Source organism: Kwoniella pini, chromosome 6 (genome assembly GCF_000512605.2).
Source record: "Kwoniella pini CBS 10737 chromosome 6, complete sequence".
NCBI lineage: Eukaryota > Fungi > Basidiomycota > Tremellomycetes > Tremellales > Cryptococcaceae > Kwoniella > Kwoniella pini.
In genome coordinates, this window is record NC_091721.1 from 37,226 (window position 1) to 55,007 (window position 17,782).

Genomic DNA, 17,782 nt, shown 5'->3' on the forward strand with positions numbered 1-17,782 from the left:
CAACCCCATCCACTTGTTCAAGGACAGCTTAGACCCAGTCAGTCCATGACATGACAAAGTGGATTCTATAGGCTTCCGATTAGGTATTCTGTATATTACAAGTCATATGATAAATAATAACCCATACTGTTGAGGACGTTCACCCAAGGAATACGAGTACACTCGTGTTTGCAGACGTCACTTCTTAAAAAACAATCATAAAATAATCACTTAGTTGAAAATCATTGCATTGGTGACCTTGCGCACGACCATTGATGAGTTGCTTACGAACGCCGCCAAATTCGTTTCACACAATAACGATATCGCCACTGACTACGATTCGATGGTCTCCACATCCTAATGGACACGACAAAAATGCCCTTATCACACAACGATCAGCGCCAACGAAGCCGTATGAATAATCACTCTGCGAGTCATTGTTCAAGTGAACAGCCTAGATTTATACGCATATGTCACTTGAATAACATCTGACCGTAAATAATCACTATACTTGATAATATTCTTTTCCTTCTGTACTTATTCCTTAGTTGTTCGCCATAATTTCGATTATTCCCTAATGCCCAAAAATCAAATTACACAAAATCATTCATAGATCCTCCCCTGCTTGATTCATCATTACTTCTCTTCGTTCTCCGTCAACCCATCTACATTGATCACCAACACACTTTTATTGTGCAAACCACATGCCAAGTGTTTGCCATCCTCTCTCCAAGCGATAGCCAGCTGATACCAGGTGATGATCAGCTACATCCCTCACACTTATGGCAGCTCTACGCGGGTACTCACCATCATTGGTTGTTCTCTCACACTTTGCTTTTTAGCATCTTCCTCGACCTCATGAGAAAGCAAGACTTTACCAGACTAAATAAGGAGTAGTGTCAGCTTCGACTCCTGCAAACCGCCCCGACGAGCTGAATTGCGAACTCACCTCCATATCCCATACAAACAGATGCCCATCCCATCCCCCAGCTGCCAATGCACCTAATTTACCACCAAATGGAGCGGGTGAGAAAGCCAATGATCCAGTGCCAGTCTCCAATCCTGCCAAAGTATGCAAACATTCTCCAGAAATCGCGTCGAACACTTTCACTGTCGAATCTTGTCCTCCCCTACAACGTCAACTATGTATCAGCTGGGCTCGAGACATGGCAGTCTCTAGTGATTAGAGGACTGAACGACTTACGCAGCTAGAAGCATCCTTCCGTTCTGACCATTACTCCACTCAAGAGTGTTCATTCTTTTATTCTCACTTCCATTGACCACCGTCAACCTATGTAAACAATGATCTACTCCAGGTACAGGTGTACCACCTCCGAAATAATCATCTTCTGCTGAACCTTCTTTAGCCTTCTGAGGAGACAGAGATCTTGACGCTCCGTTACGAGTTGATAATTCAGGATAAGAGGGTAATTTCCATATCATGACGTTTCCATCATCGGATACTGATGCTAAGAGCCTAGCTGTTACTGGTTTATCAGGTTGAACAGGAGACCATTTGATCTTGGTCACATCATCCGTATGTCCTTTGAAGGTGAATCGAGGTCGTTTATCGTTGGATCGGTGAACGAATATAGTATGATCGTTTCCTGCAGATGCAAAGACATCGTCGTCTAGCCAATCTACATCGTTGACTTCCTCTGTAATATCCACATATATAAGCTTTGCATTCCAGCGCGACGTGGTAAATGGATAGCTTACTTGTGTGCGAGTCAAAGCTCAGCTTCATTTCCATGTTTCCTCCAATCCCATACGCCCACTTGGTCACCGTGAAATCATCTTTTGCCATAAGTATAGTTGACCCGGACGGATTCCACTTCATGGCGTTCACAGCACCTCGTCCATATGTCATGATCCCTTGTATACTTCCACTTGGTGTGAATAATCTGCCTACTCCGTCGTACGAACCAGTGGCCAACATCGTTCCATCAGGATGCCAGCACACCGCAGTCACATTCCTCCTTGATGACTCGATCGACTTATGGTGGATGACCGTAGGCTTCTTGGAAGTCTTCAAGTGCGATGAGGAAGAATCACCTGCTGAGGTGAATTCCCATAATCTTGCTGTACCATCACTAGATCCCGTAGCTAGAACATCGGTATTCTTAGGGTTCCAAGCCACACAAGATACCTGGGCTTTTCCTGTCAGCGATTTGATCTGGACTCAGGCTCATATCTTATAACTCACAGCATCACGGTGATCTACAAACTTCCCCACTCTACCATCCGGCTCATCTCCATTTTCCTGTGCTTTCGGCAGATCTTTAGGTTTGATCGATGGAGAAGGTTTACGTGAGTCAGGAGTAGGCGCTCTTGACGCTGATGTGGAATTCGGAACTTTCAAATTATCCTTCTTCTTGGGCGAAGATACCATGATTGGTATTTCTTCCTTCTCTTCGCTTTCCTCCCCTTCGTTGTCTACCTCCATGTTGTTCTCATTGGTCTCACGGAGTCTTACTCGCTTCTTATATGCTTTCTTCTCTCGTCTGCCCTCATTGTCCGCCGTTCTTGCCTTTGCTGGAGAATCGGCTCGCTCAGGAGATACCTGACGTGAAGGAGATTCGGATGAAGCTTGTCTACTTTTACGCTTGTTCCGACTTTCAGGTGCAGATGTTGATTTAGATGGACCGGCTATTGACTCCGGTGGAGGAGGGAATGCTTCAGGACGTTTAGGTGGTAGTGGTGGAGGAGTAGCGGAGCGCAAGGCCTCAGGTAATGGTAGAGGAGGGTTAAGCTCGGCAGAAGGGAATGCAGGTGGACAAACATGCGGTATTAATAGATGGAATGGGTTAGGACAAGAAGGTTTATATGGTTCCTATGGGAAGTCCTCGTCAGCTAAACCGCCACCCCGACAGGATGAGAAGAATAAGCTCACTCCATTCGCAGCTACATGTCGCTCCACCTCTTCCCAACGAACAGCCTTCCAAAGCTTCCGTATCAATTCACCTCGTTCTATTCTACCCTCTGATCTACCAAAATTAGGTTGAACGGGTGATTTAGAAGTCCCTTGCATTGGTGTAGCTCCATTCGGACGACTTGACTTGCCATTATTCAGATGTGATGGCGTGGGGTAGGATGGGTTAAAATGTTGAAAGAGTGATGTTGAAGGCAGGTTGGATTCGTTCAATAACGAGAAGGCTGTATGGGTGAAATTGGATTCCAGTAGATACTACAAGGATAGTTCTGTCAGCGGAGAGCATGCCATACAACCATTTAGTGATGTGAACCTACCAGGTAGATCAAAATATTTATCTCCACACTTGATAATTCTATTCCTGGTGATTCATCTTCACTTCTCATTTCAACATCATCGTCTGCGCCCTCTATTGAGGGGTCAAAGTCCCTGCTTGATGGTTTTGGTGGTTCTGATGGTAGCATCTTGAGTGTTGAGGGCTATATTGACATGAATGTGATGTGTAAACGGATTGTAGATAGCTGACGAGAGGTCTTGATGATGACCTATCAGTATGGCGATTATGCTTATCTGCTTTTGAAGGGAAGCAGGGCGGAGTCTACTGTATATTCGAGCCAGGTCTCGTTGAAGAGCTCGTCCTTGGTTTTAGATAGTTTGGTGAAGATGGCGTTGTTGTCTTGTGACAGAGGTAGTGGGAATATGAGATATGTGATAAAGTATAGTTTGTTGTTTTCGAGATATCCCCTCTTTACTCCATTCGAACCAAGTAGTACTAGTATGGTGAGGAATATGGGATAAATAATAATAAAATAATAATTAAAATAATATATATTCTTCGCGTTTTGTTTATTTGCTATGTACGCGTGCCCAATTCACTTGGCTTGTTTCCCTTTACCACTATTCCCCTTTTGATTTAATCTATTATCTTGATCATCCTCGTACCTGACAAGACCTCAAGTATATAGAGAAGGATATCACTTCGTTCAGCGAGATTGAACCAGAAGAAGGGCTATCTCAGTCAAGTGAAAGGAGTAATCTCAAGATACAACAAGGCTATATATCCAGCCTACCCTCGACAAAATGCCAGCAATATCATTCCTCCCATTTTTATCGTCAATACCGCTTGGTACAAGATTGATCACTTTGACTATCATCTTACTTTCAGTGATAGCTCAAGGATTATCTTATTTGGCTTTGGATAATTCTGCTGAACCTGGATCATGGGGTAGTCGATTACCTTGGTTGGTAATGTCACCGGGAGAGAGTTTCTGGTATCCTTGGACATTACTTACGGCGGGATTGGTAGAGTTGAGTTTATTCGGGGTGAGTACTTTCTTCTCGATACATGACTTACTCTCGTTCTTTCTTCCTGGCGACTTTCCTCTCTCTTTCTCATGTTCTCTTTAAACTTCCGAACCGTGTTAACATGGTATATCCACCTGTAGCTCATCGTCTCAGTCATCTCTATACCCCTCGCATGTAGATACCTCGAGAGAGTATGGGGTATACGTGAACTCATCAAGTTTAGTGTAATAACCATTGTAGGATCAAATGTCATTGCCTTTGGTTTTAGCTGGTTGATGTGGTTTGTACTCGGTCAAGAGGAAGCTCTGTATGTATAACCCATCCAAGTAGCTTGATAGCGATGACTGACATTCCGTCTTATAGCTACGGATTACCATACCACGGTTTATCAGGATTACAAGTTGGATTCTTGGTCGCTTTCACTCAATTGATACCCGAACATCAAGTACAACTTTTGGGTAAATTCAAAGTCAAAGTAAAGGTGAGCTTCCCTATGATACCGAAACGGCTATTCATTCCATCAATATGCTAAACATACGCATCACTTTCGCAGAGTCTCCCAGGTATTCATCTTCTCATATCCAACGTCACGGTAATTGTATTTGGTCCATCACCTACTATTTTGATTCAATTCGGATTCATCATCGCTTGGGGATACTTGAGGTTCTTCAAATTGTCTGAAAATGGCGATTTCAGAGGTGATAGAAGTGAAACTTTTGCTTTCCAATATTGGTTCCCCCCTATCATCAGGTAGGTTATGATCCCGAATCCTTCGAAAAGAAAACCAGCTGACCCTTCCTCACTTGGGTATAGACCATACGTAGCTATGTTGGGCAATCAAGTATTCAAAGTTGCAGTCAAGCTTGGCTTGGTACAAGCATGGGATGAACCTACTGCGGCCAGTTATGGTCTTTTACCTGGTCCAGGTGGAGCAAGAGCAGAAGCTGAACGAAGGAGGTATGTTGTTCTTGATGCAATATAGCACTGTAACTCAGCTGATACCACTTATTCTATGCATTCAGAGCATTAGCATTGAAAGCTTTAGATGCAAGATTAGCTTCTTCTTCCCCTGCTCCTGGAGCTTCTTCAGCTACATCCCCTAATGCAACAGCTAGTGCTTCATTACCTTCAGTAGGAGTTCCCCCCACAATTCAAGCTACAACTACGAAAGGAGCAGATGCAAAGGTATAATACAGGAAATCAAGTGGAGGGATATTGGATTTGAATGGGGGGAATTATACATTATGTTATTCTTAATGCATTTAAAAGTAAATGAATATATACATGACGTGGTCTTTTATTTCTGGGTATACAAAGGATTCCAGTTTATTTAGATATAATGAAACACGTGTAAAAGTGATAATGGTTCTTTCTTTTTACGCGATTCCAATTTAGATGTGTGATTCAGGGACTTTTGTGGTTTTAGTTAACGATATAATCAATCGAAAAGAAAATAATAGGTGTATGGCGAATTGGGTTTAAATTCCATCCCAAGCATATTATTAATTATTCCACAAAGAAAAAGAAAAGGGAATTGGAGGTTCAAGGTGGGGTTTGAAAAAGAAAGATGACGGTTTCATTATTCATCCCATCAGATTCAAAAGGAAATAAAGATATCATGCATTCATAATATTCCCATTTTATAAAGTATCTCATCGCCACCATAATAGCTTTCATCATCATCGATCCTTAAATCATCATACTAACGAACAAATCATCCTTATCAAGAAATCATGCACTAAAGCGTATGACGGCGGAATTATATGCATCAAAACACCGTATCAATCTAATTGTACATTACAACCAGCTTGTTGTGGATAGGAAATACTATTATTCACTTTATAGTACTTAAGTGATTAGACTGTGAGCATCATCGTATGAGCTGATTCATGCATATGAATTTGTTTCAGGATGACTTTTGATGGTGAATTAAGCTGACTGGACTTTTGACCGCACAGAACAATACAAAACACGTACACGTCACCTTATTCATTATACAAACCAGACCAACCGTCCAATCATTCACATATCTCGTTATAGCTCACTTCCTCACAAGAGCAATTCAGCTTGATAAACAGCATCGAATGATACAAGTATAATGGCGGATCATCACCATTCGCATTTTACAAGGCGCCCTTCTTCTGGATCAAGTAAATCACCTACCAATAGAGTCAGCATGAATGGCGGTGGAAGAGTGTTGGAGGTGAGTACAATGTTTTTTCTCAAGCACGATGGATCAGATACAAAATCTCGTATCTGTATCGGATGTACCATGAAAGATAGCTTCAGTATCCTTATTCATTCTATCTACCTTACTCGGACATTATTTTGCCTTCTCTTGACAATCGCTTCAGATTCATGGCTGACCCCCACTTCATACTCTTCTAGGCATCACCACCTCGACAACCTTCCTCACGAATGTCCCTTTCAGCTTTAGTGAACCCTTCAAATCCACCTTCACCTCCTCGTTCTACTTCTCATCGTTCAATTCACGATTACCCTGCTCCTGTAGCATCCTCATCAAGATCATATGATAGATATGATCCACCTAATAATGGATCAAGTAGTTCAACAGCTGCATATTATGATAAAGTTTATGATGAATATGAAAGTGGATTTGGTAGACCTTCTACAATAATTCCTTCTTATTCAATTAAATCTCATGATGGATTACCACCAAATCATACTACAACTTCTTTTACTTCAAGAGATCGAGAAAGAGAAATTATTGATTATCCTTCAACAACAACAACAACAACATCGATAGGAAATTATAATTCACCTTCACCTGTTAAATCAAGATTCATTTCACCACCACCACAACCAACATATAATGGTAATTCCCCTCATAATCAAAATCAATCTCATCATCGATCTTCTTTATCACTCTCACCAATTAAAATATCATCTACTATTCCTGTAGAAGTTGAGAATAATGCTAGAGCTATAAGACCGGATGATAAACTTTTGGGTAATGAAGATATTTGGGAATCAGTTTTGAAAAGATATCAAGTCAAGAGAGAGGATGAAGTGGAAGAAATGATTAAATTCGTTAATGTTTATAAGGTATGTCTGTTCATTCAATTATGACATCCCTCCAATTCTTCGTACACTATTCCAATCGCCATGCCATCTACCAAAGCTTCCCCCTTTTCTCTTGCTTCGTATCCTTTAATCCAGGAGAGCTGACCTAAAACACACAGCCTCCCGTCAATGGCAAAAAGGCATCACGCAAATCAAAGATGACTTCAGAGGAACCTCTCAACCTACCTCAAATGCCTGGGCATGTTATGGAAGAAGGTCAATCAGGTAAATCAAAAGCCAAAGGTGTGTTTTAAACATGTATAGTCTTTGAACAAGGCAGAATTTGACTGATGTACTCCATGAAATACAGCTGGCAAGCGCAAATACACGCGAAAATCTCAGGGCGGCAAATCAGGTGTCAATTTAGACGACGAGTTACTTGGTTTAGTAGGGGACGAAGCTGCTTCTTCTCCTTCCGCATTCCCTCCTTCTGACGCACCAGTACCTGATTTCGGTGACGATGACGAGGATGATGAGGATGACGATATTTCCAATGCTGATGAAGAACAAGAATCGAGAGATCCAAATGCAATAGTGAAACCATGTGGATTAACTCGAGCAGAAGTAATTCAAAAGATTGAAACAAATGATATTAGCGGTTTAACAGAAGATGATGTTAAAGCTGTACAAGATGAAATGTGGTTACGTATGAAAGAAAAAGATGGAGGAGCACCAGTTAATAAAGATGGAACTGTTCGTAAAAAACCTGGACCTGCAAAAGGATGGAAAAGAATTAGAGGTATTGAATCTAAAAAAGGTAGAAAATCAAATACTTTAGATGGATATGAAGGTTCAGAAGCTGGAGATACTTCTATTGGTGGAGATATTACAATAAATGGTGAAACAGATGCGGATATAGCTGCTTTATTAGGTGATGAACAATCAATACCAAAACCTAAAAAAAATAAAGCGAAATCTAAGAAAAGGAAATTAGAAAATGATCAAGAAGAAATTAAATTTGTTGATTCTGAAGATGATCATCATAGATATTCTGATATTTTCATTGATGAAGATGATTTTGATAGATCTATAAGAGGTGGATCAATTGGTGGATCAAGTGCAATGGATGGTCAAACAAGTAATGGAGGTGGTAATAAAAAGAAAAGTAAAGCTAAAGAACCTGGAGTTGGAAAAGGTAGATGGACAAGACCTCCTAAACCTCCTACAACTTTAGAGGATACACCTCCAGTAGAGAAATCTACAAAATCTTCAAATAATAAGAAATCTGAAAAACCTATTACTATTGCACCTCAACCTCAAGCAATTGATGAAGAAGTTAATTCCATGTTAGATTTACCTTTTGCTCAATCTGAATATATTGATTTACAACCTGAAAAATCACCTGGACCTTCACCAAATTCATATGATCCTAGAGGAATTAGTGAAATTGAAGCTAAAATTAGATTTGAAATGGTTGAAGATTTACAAAAAATGATTTGGAATAATATTGTTAGAGATGTACCAAAAATATATAGAGTATTTCAAGGATATGATACAACAGTTAAACAATCAGCTATACGTAGAATTCAAGCAGCAGTAAGAAATGGACATGGTACAAAAAATTTAAAAATTTCACAACGTAATAAAATAACAAAAGATTCTATTTCAAAAGGTAAAAGAATTGTAAAAGAAATGTTAATTTATTGGAAAAAAAATGAAAAAGAAGAACTTTTAGCAAGAAAAAAAGCTGAAAAAGAATCTTTAGAAAAAGCAAAAGCAGAAGAAGAAGCAAGAGAATCAAAAAGACAAGCAAGAAAATTAAATTTCTTATTAACTCAAACTGAATTATATAGTCATTTTATTGGTAAAAAAATTAAAACTTCTGAAGCTGAACAAGCTGATGGAATGGAAAAACCAATTACAACTATAGAAGATGGTTTAAATAATAATGAAGATTTAGGTTTAGGTGATGATGGTGAAATACTTCCTGATATAGATTATGATGATGGTGAGTTGCCAAAGCCCCTTGACTGAACTCGTACGGATAGACAACTCGTTACTAATGTATTCGTTCTCCAGACGACGAGGAAAACCTTCGACGTCATGCTGCGAGAGGAGCTCAAGCTGCAGTACAAGCTGCAAAAGATAAAGCAGCTGCTTTCGATCAAGCTAATGCTCAACGAGGTGCCCAGGAAGATGATACGAGTGAGTTGAAGCGATCAGACCTTTCGGTGCTCGTACTGATGCGCCTGCTTGTTGCTTCTAGTGGACGGCGAAGAACTCAACTTCCAGAATCCTTCATTGGGTGAAAACTCTGTCACCATCACTCAACCCAAGATGTTGATGGCTCAGCTGAAGGAATACCAATTGAAAGGTTTGACATGGTTGGGAAATTTGTACGAACAAGGTATCAATGGGATTCTGGCAGACGAAATGGGGTTGGGTAAAGTGAGTCAATCAATTGACCGTCCTTGGAACATCCCTACGCGGCACAAGGAACCTACTAATTATGTTGCCGCGTTACAGACAATTCAATCGATATCCCTCCTGGCTTACTTGGCAGAAGTCCACAATTTGTGGGGACCTTTCCTTGTAATTGCACCAGCATCAACATTGCATAATTGGCAACAGGAATTAGCAAGATTCGTTCCTCGTCTAAAAGCTTTACCTTATTGGGGTGGGCCCAAGGACAGGGAAACTCTAAGAAAGGTCTGGTCAAAAAAGAATCAAACTTACAATGAGAGTTCGCCATTCCATATCTTGATCACCAGTTATCAGCTCGTGAGTATCCTATCATAAGCCCGATAGAAACCGGACAGTAGCTTTCGGCCGTTACTTTATCTGACCTGATTGTTGTACTAGGCCGTTCTCGACGAAAAATACCTCCAAGGAATGAAATGGCAATACATGATTCTGGATGAAGCTCAAGCTATCAAGTCATCTTCTTCGAATCGATGGAAATCGCTTTTATCGCTGCACTGTAGAAACAGGCTTTTGTTGACCGGTACTCCAATTCAGAATTCTATGCACGGTAAGCTCACGTTCCAATTGTAATTTGACAAAGGGCATTACCTGATATGCATGATTCATCAGAACTTTGGGCTCTACTCCACTTCATCATGCCGTCATTGTTCGACTCGCATGAAGAATTCTCAGAATGGTTCTCGAAAGATATTGAAAATGCTGCTGGCGGTTCAGGAGGCTCACTTCAACCTGAACAACTTCGACGATTGCATATGATTCTCAAGCCATTCATGTTGCGACGGGTTAAAAAGCATGTACAGAAGGAGCTCGGTGACAAGGTGAGTGCATCTAGCATTATGATTTCTTCGCAGTAGCTGATGCGATCGTACAGATCGAAATTGATTTGCTTGTTGATCTATCGCAACGCCAACGAAAAATCTACAAAGCCCTTCGACAGCGAGTATCCATATCTGACCTTATCGCTCAAGCTAACAATGTCACCGATACTTCCGGCGCAAAGAATCTTATGAATTTGGTAATGCAATTTAGAAAAGTTTGTAATCATCCGGATCTATTCGAAAGGGCAGACGTAGTTTCCCCATACATGTTTGGAAGTTTCTCTCAATCTGGAAACTTAGCTAGAGAAGGTGATCAACTATACCTCCCTGAGTCGGCGAAGAACGCCATCGAAGTAACCATTCCAAGAATCCTTTGGACAGATGGTGGTAAGATTGATCTACCTTCTGAGGAGAGTTTAGCAGGAAGTGATACCTATGTCATGAATAACCTTATGAACATCTGGAATGAAGATTGGATATCTAGTCAAATCACCAAGAACAACAATGAATTTGGTTTCCTCAAATTCTCATCCCAACAATCGCCTCGAACAATAACGAAATTAGCTAAATCTCATCCTCTAATCTCACTTTTACATGAATCGACAATTGCGAAAAAGAAAATATTCGATGGAGCATATGTCGATGAAAATGATTTAGCAGCATCGAACAATAAGAAATTTAGTATCCCTCTCAAAGTTCCGAACGCTACATCACCATCCGGTATACCATTAAGAGAAATTTCAACCAATGTATGGAATCAATCTTATTTATCTAGACCAGATGCCAAGTTTTCATCAGATAACGTTATTGCTCCTTTAATCAAACCTGTTATATCTAATAGATCTTATCTGAATTATCAAGATCAATCATTAGATGATCCACTTTTGAAAGAGGTTGTATACGGATTAAAACCTTCAGAAGTTGATGATCCATTATCATCGAAACGATTAAATAATCTTGTATCTACAGATATACCTTCAGAAGGTCTTTTCAATCATTCTTCAACCGATCAACTTCCTTCTTCTACTTTAACAATCCCACCAACTAAAAGACTTATAGTGGATTCTGCCAAATTATCTAGATTAGATGATTTACTCAGAGAACTTAAAGATGGTGGACATAGAGTATTACTTTATTTCCAAATGACCAAGATGATGGATCTAATTGAGGAATATTTGATTTTCCGTCAATACAAGTATTTGAGATTGGATGGATCATCGCCTATTGGAGAAAGAAGAGATATGGTTACGTCCTGGCAGACAAAGTGGGTTTTCTTTTTATTGTTTTAGGTTGTGTTTCTAACGATGAATCTTTTAATCAGCCCCGATATATTCGTATTCTGTCTGAGTACTCGAGCTGGTGGATTAGGTATCAATCTTACAGCCGCGGACACTGTTATATTCTGTAAGTCAACTATGGAAATCATTCCACGAGGTAAAATGATTGCTGAGCGTAAAATTTAGACGACCACGATTGGAATCCTTCTTCAGATGCTCAAGCTATGGATCGAGCTCATCGAGTTGGTCAAACTAAACAAGTAACAGTTTATAGATTAATATCAAGAGGTACTATAGAAGAAAGAATTTTAAAAATGGCAAGAGCGAAAAAAGATGTACAAGATATAGTTGTTGGAACTAAATCAATTTCAGATGTTGCAAAACCTTCTGAAATTGCATCATTATTTATGGATGATGAAGAATTAGCAGAATCAGTTGCTAAAAGAAAACAAGCAGAAGCTCATGGATATATTGTACCTTCTTTAATAGGAAATAAAAATAAATCTGGATTTGGTGATTCATTAGATAAATTAAATGTAGATGATGAAGATGATGGTTTTTTTAAAAATCCTAATAAAGGAACGGGAAATAATGAAGATGATGATTTTGGTGAAGATGACCCTTCTGGTGGTGGTAGTGGTGGAACATCTACACCAAAAGAAAATGGAAAGAAAAAAGTAAATACAAAGAGAAAAGCACCTGAAGGTGAGTAAAAGTTATATGAAAATATGTATATGTGATTTTTGTAAAAACTGATTTTTTGATTTTTGATTTTTTAATTGTAATAGGTGAAAGTTCGAAGAAACCTGTAAAGAAAAAAGTTAAAATTGCTTTAGGTCCTGATGGATTACCTTTATAAGTGAGAGTATCGATATATTTAAGCATTGTTTTCGTTTTATAGTTTATTTTTTTGCATAAATGAATTTTGATTTTGTAGTGTATCATATGCATTTGTTGACGATAATTTTATAAAAAATTGGCATATATTTTGCTAGGTATTCAGTCTACTTTACTTATTGAGTTATTGTTTATTGTTTTGAATTTTATATTCTATCTAATATATACATCCAAATACCAGTTTCAGGTTCATGTACAATTCTTTCTTTTCCTGATTTGAAATCTTTAATCATTTTACCACCTGGTATATAAGTTGTAGAAATCATTTGTTTTTTAATTAATTTCCATCCAAATTTATTTAAATTAATTTCATTTTCTAATTTATTATTATTATTATTATTATTATTATTATTATCATTAAATCTATTTGAAGAATAAGAAATTGAAATCCATCTTGAATTTTTTAAAGTAATTTTAGATAGATTAAATAATAATCTTTCAATTGGATTATTTATTTGATCATTATCATTATCATTATCATCATTATTATCATCTAATGATGAAGAAGATAAATTTGATGAACATGAAATTGCATCACAAGTTGATTTATCAATTATTAAATCCCATTTTTGTTTTTTTGAAACCGAATTTTTTTTTAAAGAATTTAAATTTAATACATCTAAAAGTAAAAATGGAATTTCAAAATTAATTAAAGGTGGTTTAACATAATCTGAATCATAAATTTGAATTTTTCTTTTTCTTTCACCTTTTCGATTTTTATTTTTATTTAAATTTGAATTTAAATGATTTTGTAAATTAAAACCTAAAGATGAAGTACCTGATCCGAAATGTAATATATTTAAAACATTTTCTTCTTCTTCTTGTCCAAGAGTCTCTTCTTGTAAATCATTAAATTGATTAGGTAAATTATCAATTATGAATGGAATTAAATCTTCATTTGATATTAACCATTCAAAAGATTTTTCAGTTTCGAATCGATTGGACCAATATTCTGCAGAAGAGAAATCTGTAACCACTGGCATTGATTCGTTGAGGACATCCACTAAATAGTAGCGTGACGAGTGCGAATGCGATATTGTTGATTTCAGCAGCTTAGCTTGGAAATTGGTACGCACATTAACGTTGACAAACCATTCAATAAGTTAATCATATGATCGTCCGCACTTGGCGCTTAAATGAAAGAAAAAGTCAAAATCGATTGGTTACACCTGATTACCCTGAAGTGAATAGGTCATAGGTCAAGTTTGGTAGAGAGTAATAAACATTCCTCTCTGTTGAGAGTTTATCTGATAACCGGCCGAAAAGTTGGATATTCTTACTTAATCGAAACAAACAGACTATCACACCATCACGTTTTACTATTTTCCCTCTATCAATCCACCGCAGAAACTCACTTCGAGGGTTCCTTTGGCTTATCAGATTAAGATCTCCCATACGGCGCCTTTTTCATATAAAACAAAAGGAATCGGAAAGTTCGGTCGATATTACTTGCACAGTCAACCTTTGACTTTTCTCATAGATTGAGCTAAGCTTTCGCTCACGCCTCAAGGAGGAAAGGGAGAAGGAACGGGACGAAGGATGATATGCTGAGATATGGTGTATCACGAGGTCAGTCCAGTCACTTATCTGATAATTTAATGCAAAGTCAATTAGACTTGTTCATTCACACGATGTCGTTCTTTTTGCCATTGGCTTTCTTGGATATAACAAATTCATTCTACCATCATAGTGTATACATGATCATCTCATCGCTTGCTTGGCAGGTGTGATGGTCATGAAGTTTCTCCTCTTCATCATAGGCAATTATCGTAGAATCAGATTAAGCTGAAGTCATTGAATTCGTCCACAATGATAGATCAAACCTCTCCACCCCAACAGCCTTTCATTATGCCCATCTTCCCTGACCATGCCACAATAATAAATGGTCTTCCTCCTTCATCGATGACACCTACTCCTACCTCCATGCTTATATCGGCTCCTTCAGTGTGTGAACATGGGAATGGACCTCTCAACGTTACAGCTCATATAGGAGGACATGGTCATAAACAACATGATGGACCAGTAATGTATAAAGCATATGTTATGCCATATAGTTGGTATTGGATTTTAGGTGTTTTCGGTTTGATGGTCACTTGTCATGTTTATCGACAAATAAAACATAGTCATAGGAGGAGGAAATACATCAAAAAATTGGAACAAAATAGTTATTATAAACCATTATCAGATAATATCAACGACGACGACGACGATGATGATGATGACAACGACAACAACGCAACACAGGAAGAGAATGAGAATCGATCAATCAATTCTACTTCACGGATAGATCCGGGGTTGACTCGTAAACGGGGTAGGATAAGAAGGATTATAACTGGATTATCGGCATCTTTTAGGAATACAATGTATCTTAGACAATTTCCTTGGTGGTTATATGGTCCGGAAACTTTTATGGATGCTGCTTTCACGATATTATATTGTACAGTGTATTTGTATTTATGCATACACCTGGCGGAATGTGAGTCTCTTGGGCTTTCTTCTGACTACCTAGTGACGCGACAATGCTCAAACGATAATTTTGATAGCTTGGTTCCCTTTGCGAAACGATAACATCGCAAATCGACTCGGAATTATGGTTAGTGATGCTTACTGAGCATGTTTTCGGTCCTCACAACCACCGACACATGCTAACCTCCGCGACACTTTAGTCTTTCTCGCAATTACCGATCATCTTACTACTAGTCAGCAAGAATAACCCCATTTCTTCCCTCACAGGGATAACCTATCAGAAATTGAATTACCTACATCGTGCAAGTTCACGAATATGTCTGTTGTCTAGTTGGGGTCATGCAATACTTTGGACACCTAGGGTATGGGAAGCTAGAGACTTTAGGCAGTATCTTCTATGTGTGAGTAGTAATTCCTGTCTTGTGATCGTGATTCATCCATTGACATAGGTTACAGGGCATCGTCGCTTTGTTCGGCTTCACAATGCTTTGGGTTACCAGTTTCAGATTCGTCAGACGGATGGCATATGAATTCTTTTTGGCTTCTCACATCATATTTACTGTGTGAGTCAGCTTCCGAAACCATGGACAATTCACTGGTAAATGTGACAGCTGATTGAATGTCATATAAAAGTATGTACCTTGTTGGAGCTTGGTTTCATTGGAGATGGCTTGGTCAATGGGTTATCGTGAGTATAAGAGCTACAAATTTGAAGCGAAGGCTTACTGACCGATCGATCCTCGAAGCCCGCTATGGTCATTTGGATCTTTGATCGACTATTACGTTTCGCTCAAGTGATTTACCAAAATAATTTCCATCGCCCTGGAGAATGGAGCTCAAATGGGGATTGCAAGATTGAATTGCTAGATCACGATGTTATGAGGATTACGATCAAGAGAGAGAATTTTCATTGGAAAGCTGGTCAGCATGCGTAAGTCTGGTAAAAGACAATCTTCAGAACTTCCGAAGCTTATATCTCACGATACGCTTTAGCTTCATCTCGGCACCTTCGATATCGGGAATGCCCCATGAGTCGCATCCTTTCTCCATCGCCAATATACCGACAGAAACAGCGAACGAAGCGTACTTTTTAGTCCGTGTGCATACAGGTGAGTAGTCGAGGCAGTTATTTTAGGTGAGACGTATTGACCATGTCCGGATGTATAGGCTTCACCAAACGTCTTCGTACTGCTCTTTCTTCCGATTTGAACACAGACATACCTCTATACATTGAAGGTCCTTACGGTTTCGCTCACTCGCTCGATTCATATTCCACCGTTTTATTACTAGCAGGTGGAACAGGAGTCACTTTCGTATGCGGTCATTTCTTACAAATATCACAAAACGCAAGGAAAGGGAAATCAGCAGTTAGAAAATTACATTTAGTATGGCATATACGGCATGCTGAAGATATTGAATGGATATCACCTTTACTTAATGAAGGTATTAAAGATTCACCTGAAAATATTGAAATTAAAATTGATATATACGTTACAAAATCTCATTCTTCAGATGAACCTTGGCCACAAGAATTAGATTTAAATGAAACTTTGAATCAAGTTGGTCCTAGAATTATGGCATTAAGAGAACAAGATAGAGGATGGGATGATGGTTGTCGTACTTGTGTACCTAATACACCAATGACTGAATCAAGAGATGAAATGCTTTTTATACCTAAAAGACAAAATATATTAGGTAAATATGGATTAACACCTGAAACTGCTGAAAAGATTACATGGAGAAGAGGAAGAGCTAAATTGAATAGTATCGTTAAAGAAGATGCTGAAACTTCTAAAGGACCTATGAACGTTTCTGGTGAGTTTGCTTTTTTCCCCGGTTGGAATATACATTTGCTGATATAATCTATACTTCCAGTATGCGGTCCAGTTCAATTACTCAAAGCTGCTAAATCTGCTGTGAGAGAAGTATCGAACTTGCAATCTTCCATGGAAGGTCTAGCAAGTATAGACTTCTTTGAAGAGACTCTAGGAGCATGATACTGGATTCATCATAAGGCATAGACATGTTTCCGTTTCCAATTCAAGGGGCGATCGGCCTTGTATTTTATAAAGATTGGTTTTCCAATAAGGTAAATTGAGTTTTATTGTATCGATATTCATTATTTTAGCGGATACAACAAGGTATAATCATCATAGAGATTACGAACTTCGGATGTATATTACATTAAGTGGGTATAAAAAGTCCCTTGATAATACAGACAAGGCGCATAAGACTGGCTGGCCGATCAGTCCAGATCTATCTGAGGGAATCAAGTATCAGTCTGATGCTTGGCAGGGACTTATGCAGTCAGGTATCGCTCAATCTACGGTAGTCCTCCTTGATTGTCTCTTCGTTAGCAGGAGTGAGGCGCCGTGGTTAATCGATACCGGCAAGCGGTGTGTGCATGAGGATATGCACGACCGTCTTACCAGTACACTGTACTTGGTCGACATAAACAGGATATCTCCCTACTGTTTGATCGAACAACGAGCTCTCATCGCCGAACACTCTTTCGAAGTACAGCACGTCCTTCGGTCAGTGACGATGACAGTGATGACGATCGACAGACTACGGGGCCTGAAACCATGCGTACCTTTGCT

General features: G+C 38.9%; 5 protein-coding genes across 5 annotated transcripts; 3 read left to right on the forward strand and 2 right to left on the reverse strand.

Annotated features, from left to right (window-relative positions):
* Positions 1-615: 615 nt before the first annotated feature.
* Positions 616-3,375, reverse strand: I206_104483 (uncharacterized protein; the record flags this gene model as incomplete). The annotated part of the gene is made up of 8 exons (XM_019153778.1): positions 616-723; positions 787-861; positions 929-1,109; positions 1,184-1,637; positions 1,699-2,128; positions 2,186-2,812; positions 2,873-3,166; positions 3,229-3,375. 8 exons carry the CDS (start codon positions 3,373-3,375, stop codon positions 616-618), a joined length of 2,316 nt encoding a protein of 771 aa, XP_019012518.1.
* A 616-nt stretch (positions 3,376-3,991) lies between these two features.
* I206_104484 (uncharacterized protein) lies at positions 3,992-5,407 on the forward strand (the record flags this gene model as incomplete). Its single annotated transcript, XM_019153779.1, has 6 exons — positions 3,992-4,234; positions 4,357-4,523; positions 4,580-4,697; positions 4,770-4,966; positions 5,030-5,173; positions 5,239-5,407. 6 exons carry the CDS (start codon positions 3,992-3,994, stop codon positions 5,405-5,407), a joined length of 1,038 nt encoding a protein of 345 aa, XP_019012519.1.
* A 907-nt stretch (positions 5,408-6,314) lies between these two features.
* Positions 6,315-12,678, forward strand: I206_104485 (uncharacterized protein; the record flags this gene model as incomplete). Its single annotated transcript, XM_019153780.1, has 13 exons — positions 6,315-6,419; positions 6,605-7,282; positions 7,420-7,543; positions 7,611-9,248; positions 9,320-9,445; positions 9,507-9,688; positions 9,767-10,021; positions 10,103-10,271; positions 10,334-10,542; positions 10,596-11,806; positions 11,864-11,946; positions 12,006-12,524; positions 12,608-12,678. 13 exons carry the CDS (start codon positions 6,315-6,317, stop codon positions 12,676-12,678), a joined length of 5,370 nt encoding a protein of 1,789 aa, XP_019012520.1.
* Positions 12,679-12,862: 184 nt separating this feature from the next.
* On the reverse strand, positions 12,863-13,699 carry I206_104486 (uncharacterized protein; the record flags this gene model as incomplete). The annotated part of the gene is made up of 1 exon (XM_019153781.1): positions 12,863-13,699. One exon carries the CDS (start codon positions 13,697-13,699, stop codon positions 12,863-12,865), a length of 837 nt encoding a protein of 278 aa, XP_019012521.1.
* Positions 13,700-14,525: 826 nt separating this feature from the next.
* On the forward strand, positions 14,526-17,179 carry I206_104487 (uncharacterized protein; the record flags this gene model as incomplete). Its single annotated transcript, XM_019153782.1, has 9 exons — positions 14,526-15,192; positions 15,260-15,309; positions 15,383-15,583; positions 15,639-15,745; positions 15,816-15,870; positions 15,929-16,113; positions 16,176-16,291; positions 16,350-16,997; positions 17,058-17,179. The coding sequence occupies 9 exons, from the start codon at positions 14,526-14,528 to the stop codon at positions 17,177-17,179; spliced, it is 2,151 nt and encodes a 716-aa protein (XP_019012522.1).
* Positions 17,180-17,782: the final 603 nt, after the last annotated feature.